Source organism: Salvelinus sp. IW2-2015, unplaced genomic scaffold (genome assembly GCF_002910315.2).
Source record: "Salvelinus sp. IW2-2015 unplaced genomic scaffold, ASM291031v2 Un_scaffold1093, whole genome shotgun sequence".
NCBI lineage: Eukaryota > Metazoa > Chordata > Actinopteri > Salmoniformes > Salmonidae > Salvelinus > Salvelinus sp. IW2-2015.
In genome coordinates this window covers 343,641-349,046 of record NW_019942724.1, presented here as the reverse complement: position 1 = coordinate 349,046, position 5,406 = coordinate 343,641, and the positions used below count along the sequence as shown (strand labels likewise).

The window sequence follows — 5,406 nt, the reverse complement described above, 5'->3', positions numbered from 1 at the left end:
TGTATAAACTAGACTCTCTGTGTGTCCAGTTACTCTCCAGATGCTGTAYAAGCTGAAGACGTCRAAGGTGTTTGAGAACCCCGATGCGGGTGAAGGCCGGGCAGTCGAGCTGGTAGAGGAGGACCCGTACGCCATTCAGATGGTCAGCTGGTGCCCACATAGCCGTCTCTTCTGTGTGGTGGGCATCTCTGCCCACGTCATCCTCTACCGCTTCAGCAAACACGACGCCAACACAGAGATAGTGGTGAGTGGATGAGAGATGTTTCCTAACCCGCTTTCTCCAGTCAGTACAGCTGATTCAACTTAGAAAATATTTGATGATTGGTTTACTTGTTGAATGAGGTGTGCGTGTTGTGAATGACACGGTGTGTGTTTGTATGTGCAGTCACAGCTGATCTTTGTATGTACAGTGTGTGTGTGTGTGTGTGTGTGTGTGTTTCACTGTAAATACTTTCACTGTAAATCAAATCAATCAAATTAAATTGTATTTGCCACATGCGCCGAATACAACAGGTGTAGACCTTACAGTGAAATGCTTACTTACGAGCCCCTAACTAACAATGCAGTTKWWAAAAATACAGATAAGAATAAGAGATAACAGTAACAAGTAAATATGTAGCCTACCCACATTTTACAAATACTACAGTTTACTATATAATACTACAGTACTTACTATATAATTCTGTAGTAAGCTGTAGTATAATATATAATGCTGTACTACACAATGTAGTATCCCTCGATCATGTATAGTACTTACTATAACATGTTGTAGTATACTGTAGAATAGTAAATACTACAGTATTATCCACACAAAAACTCTGTAGTAAATACTACAGAAATCCGCACACTTTTTAAATTATAGGTAGTACTACATTATTCTAATTTGCATATACCCTGCCCCTTCCCCTCCCCAATATCCCAATTTGTGCCACCCGTAAGTGAGAAACGTACATGACAAGTATAGACGATACATTTTGTTCCTATAGAATAGAGCAGAAGCTCTGAACTCATTTCCAGGTTATGGAAAATGTGCTCTTTTAGCATCTTGTCCAGTAGGTTTTCTCAAGGAGAAAGCCCCCCCCCACACTTCAATGTCAAAGATAATAAATGAAAACACTTAAGTAAAAACTACAGTAATGTCCCCAGAAACACTACAGTAAATACTACAGTAATGTCCCCAGAAACACTACAGTAAATACTACAGTAATGTCCCCAGAAACACTACAGTACATACTACAGTAATGTCCCCAGAAACACTATAGTAAATACTACGGTATACTACAGTCTGCAAAACACTACAGTAAATACTACAGAATACTGCAGTCTGAAAAAACACTAGAGTAAATACTGCAGTATACCATAGTCCGCAAAACACTACAGTATTTTACAGTCTGCAAAATACTACAGTAAATACTATAGTATATTCTACTCTTTTTTTACTACAGTATTTATGAATTGTATTGTCTTTTGTCTTTTGAAGCACATGACCAAACACATTTTCCCCCTGTGGCAGGATAATACATCTAATATAATCTAATCTAATTGACAGTCACTAGAAGTGCGTCCGCAGTTTGATTCGGAGGACGTCATCTCCCCATCAGAGACAGAGAACAACCCCAGTTCCCACTCCCCCCAGATGCCCGGTAGCCCCGGCAACGGCTCACAAGACAGCCTCCACTACCTCAAGTGAGTCACTTCTGTCATACACCTCACAAGGGTCTACCAAGGTGTCGCTGTGATGGTAAAATTGTTATCGGCGAAAGTCTCCTTCTCCTTTCACAGTAACTTTCAAACTCTCTTTCCCCTCTATCCCCCCATCCCTCTCTGTATGTCAGGGTGAAGAGTCGTCCAGTGCAGATGCCCCCGGGATACCAGGCTGAGTTGGTGGTGCAGCTGCAGTGGGTRGATRGAGARYCCCCCCAGCAGATCACCAGCCTGGACATCAACTCTGCCTATGGCCTGTGAGTGACTCTCTGCTCTCTATGTGTCTCCAAACCCTTTCTACTTCTCACTTCCACACTCACACCATCCATCTCTCCCTCACACTGTTTATCCACTCACGCGGTTAGGAGAAGCAGACAGGCTAGGTTGAGAGACAGAGGACAGAGCGTTAGGAAGAAGAGACAGAGCGGTTAGGAGAAGAGACAAGAGACAATTAGAGAAGAGCAGAGAGGTTTAGGAGAAGAGACACAGAGATTAGGAAGGAAGAGAAGAGAGAGCGTTTTAGGAGAAGAGACAGAGACGTAGGAGAAGAGACAGAGAGTTAGGAGAAGAGACAGAGAGGTTAGGAGAAAGACAGAGAGGTTAGGAGAAGAGACAGAGGAGGTTAGGAGAAGAGACAGGGAGTTAAGAGAAGAGACAGAGAGGTTAGGAGAAGAGACAGAGAGTTTAGGAGAAGAGACAGAGCGGTTAGGAGAGAGACAGAAGAGACATTAGGAGAAGAGCCAGAGAGGTTAAGGAGAAGAGACAGAGACATTAGGAGAAGAGACAAGAGAGGTTAGGAGAGCGAGCACCGAGAGACGGTTAGCGAGAAGAGAGGAGAGGTTAAGGAGAGAATTAGAGAAGAGACACGGAGGTTAGGAGAAGAGACAGAGAGGTTAGGATGAAAGAGAAGAGAGGATTAGGAGAAGAGACCGAGAGGTTAGGACGAAGAGAAGGGAAAGAGAAAAGAAAGGACATCTAAAATGATACATGGAGAGTGCGGTCAATGACGGATACAGAAAGATAAAAGAAAATGGGAGAGAAGCGAGAGAGAGAGAGTAGAGAAGAGGTAGAAATTGTTGATACAGTATGTCTATTTGAGTGAACATACAGTACATGTGATTACTGTACGTTTCTGTGTAGTATATGCATTTGTATGTGTGTGTGTGTGTGTATGTGTGTGTGGTTGTATGTGTGAGGAACAGCGGAGTGTGTTCCCCTACCTGAGGTGGACTGTCTGTTCTTGCGTGGGGCGTGTGAGACGTTGGAAAGGGTCAGCGGCGCCGTACAGGTCCAACGTGCTCACACGCTCAGGATGGTCTTCTGAATGTAGTCCCACCACTAGGCCATTTGCAGCTCCCAAAAGCTAGACTGACACAGCAGAACACACACAGAAACAACACACACAGAAACACACACACAAAACACACAGAAACACACACACACACACACCAAGAAACACACACACAGGAAACACAACACACAGAAAACCCAACACACAGAAACACACAACACAGAAACAACACAGCACACAACAACACACACACAGAAACACACTACACAGAAACACAACAAAACAAACAGAACAACACAGAACACACACAGAAACACACACACAGAAACACACACAAAGAAACACACCCCACACACACACAGACACAACACACAGAAACATACACCAACACAGAAACACACACAAAGAAACAACACCACACAGAAACACACACAGAAAAACACACACAGAAACATACACAGCACACACACAGAAACATAACACACACAGAAACACAACAAAAGAACACACCACACACCACACACAGAAACACACACAGAAAACACACACAGAACACAACACACGAACACACACACACAGAAACACACACACACACAAGAAACACACACCACACAACAGAAACACACACACACACACACAGAAACACACACAGAAACACACACAACAGAAACACACACACAGAAAACACACACACACACAGAACACACACACACGACAGAAACACACACAAACCACACAGAAACAACACAGAAACACACACACACAGAAACACACACAGAAACACACACACAGAAACACACACACCGAAACACACACGAACACACACACAGAAACACACACACAGAAACACACACAAGGAAACACACACAGAAACACACCACAGAAACACACACACAGAAACACACACTACCGAAACACACAGCAGAAACACACGCAGACGGTAGAGAAAAGGGGTGAGAACAAGTCTAGTTAGTGGTAAATGAAAAAGAATAACTGAAAAAAACACGAGGTTCTACACCCATGTCCTGAAGAATAGTTCCTAGCTAATGTAATGGCCATCTTAGTATATATAGGACTGTACACGTCTTAGGGGGGAAAAAGGTGCTATTTAGGCACCAAAAAAGGAAATTTGGCTATCCCATAAGATAATCCTTTGAAGAACACCTGTGGTTCCAGGTAGAACCCCAAAAGGGTTTTACATGGAATTGGACTGGAAAAGCCTAATCATGAATGGACTGGTAAAAGCATAATCAGCGAAATGGACTGGTAAAACCATCCCCCTTTTGGTTGATTTCCTGTATTGTGCATATAAACCTGGTTCCTTTTGTATACATACTGTAGGAAGACATGTCATCACTTCAGTTCAGGAAACATACACTGCTCAAAAAATAAAGGGAACACTTAAACAACACATGTAACTCCAAGTCAATCACACTTCTGTGAAATCAAACTGTCCACTTAGGAGCAACACTGATTGACAATACATTTCACATGCTGTTGTGTAAATGGAATAGACAACGGGTTGGAAATTATAGGCAAATTAGCACAGAACCCCCAATAAAGGAGTGGTTCTGCAGGTGGTGACCATCAGAACACTTCTCAGTTCCTATGCTTCTTGGCTGATGTTTTGGTCCTTTTTGATGGGCGGGTGCTTTCACTCTAGTGTTAGCATAAACGGAGTCTACAACCACACAAGTGGCTCAGGTAGTGCAGCTCATCCAGGATGGCACATCAATGCGAGTTGTGGCAAGAAGGTTTGCTGTGTCTGTCAGCATAGTGTGCAGAGCATGGAGGCGCTACCAGGAGACAGCCAGTACATCAGGAGACGTGGAGGAGGCCGTAGGATGGCACAACCCAGCAGCAGGACCACTTACCTCCGCCTTTGTGCAAGAACGGAGCAGAAGGAGGCACTGCGAGCCCTGCAAAATGACCTCCAGGAGGCCACAAACTGTGCATGTGTCTGCTCAAACGGTCAGAAACAGACTCCCATGAGGGTGGTATGAGGGCCCGACGTCTACAGGTGGGGGTTGTGCTTACAGCCCAACACCGTGCAGGATCGTTTGGCACTTTGCCAGAGAACACCAAGATTTGGCAAATTCGCCACTGGCGCCTGTGCTTTTCTTCACAGATGAAAGCAGGTTCACACTGAGCACATACAATGACAGACGGACCAGTTGGAGACGCCGTGGACGAACCGTTCTGCATGCCTGCAAAATCTCCACAGATGAGACGTTTGGCGGTGGGTCAGTCATGGTGTGGTAGGGATTTTTGGGGGACCCGCAGCAGCCCTCCATGGCGTCGCCGAAGAGTAGCCTGACTGCCATTGTTACCGAGATTAGATCCTCAGACCCTTGTGAGACCATAATGCTGGTGCGGTTGGCCCTGGAGTTCCTCCTAATGCAAGACAATGC

General features: G+C 44.6%; 1 protein-coding gene and 1 non-coding gene across 2 annotated transcripts; both read left to right on the top strand.

Moving 5' to 3' along the window:
• Nucleotides 1-35: 35 nt before the first annotated feature.
• Nucleotides 36-1,965, top strand: LOC112069723 (syntaxin-binding protein 5-like). The gene is made up of 3 exons (XM_024137092.1): nucleotides 36-244; nucleotides 1,550-1,686; nucleotides 1,836-1,965. Exons 1-3 carry the CDS (start codon nucleotides 41-43, stop codon nucleotides 1,963-1,965), a joined length of 471 nt encoding a protein of 156 aa, XP_023992860.1. The 5' UTR covers nucleotides 36-40.
• On the top strand, nucleotides 1,026-1,079 carry LOC112069724 (U7 small nuclear RNA). The gene has a single exon (XR_002893787.1). It is a non-coding gene; the product is annotated as a U7 small nuclear RNA (small nuclear RNA).
• Nucleotides 1,966-5,406: the final 3,441 nt, after the last annotated feature.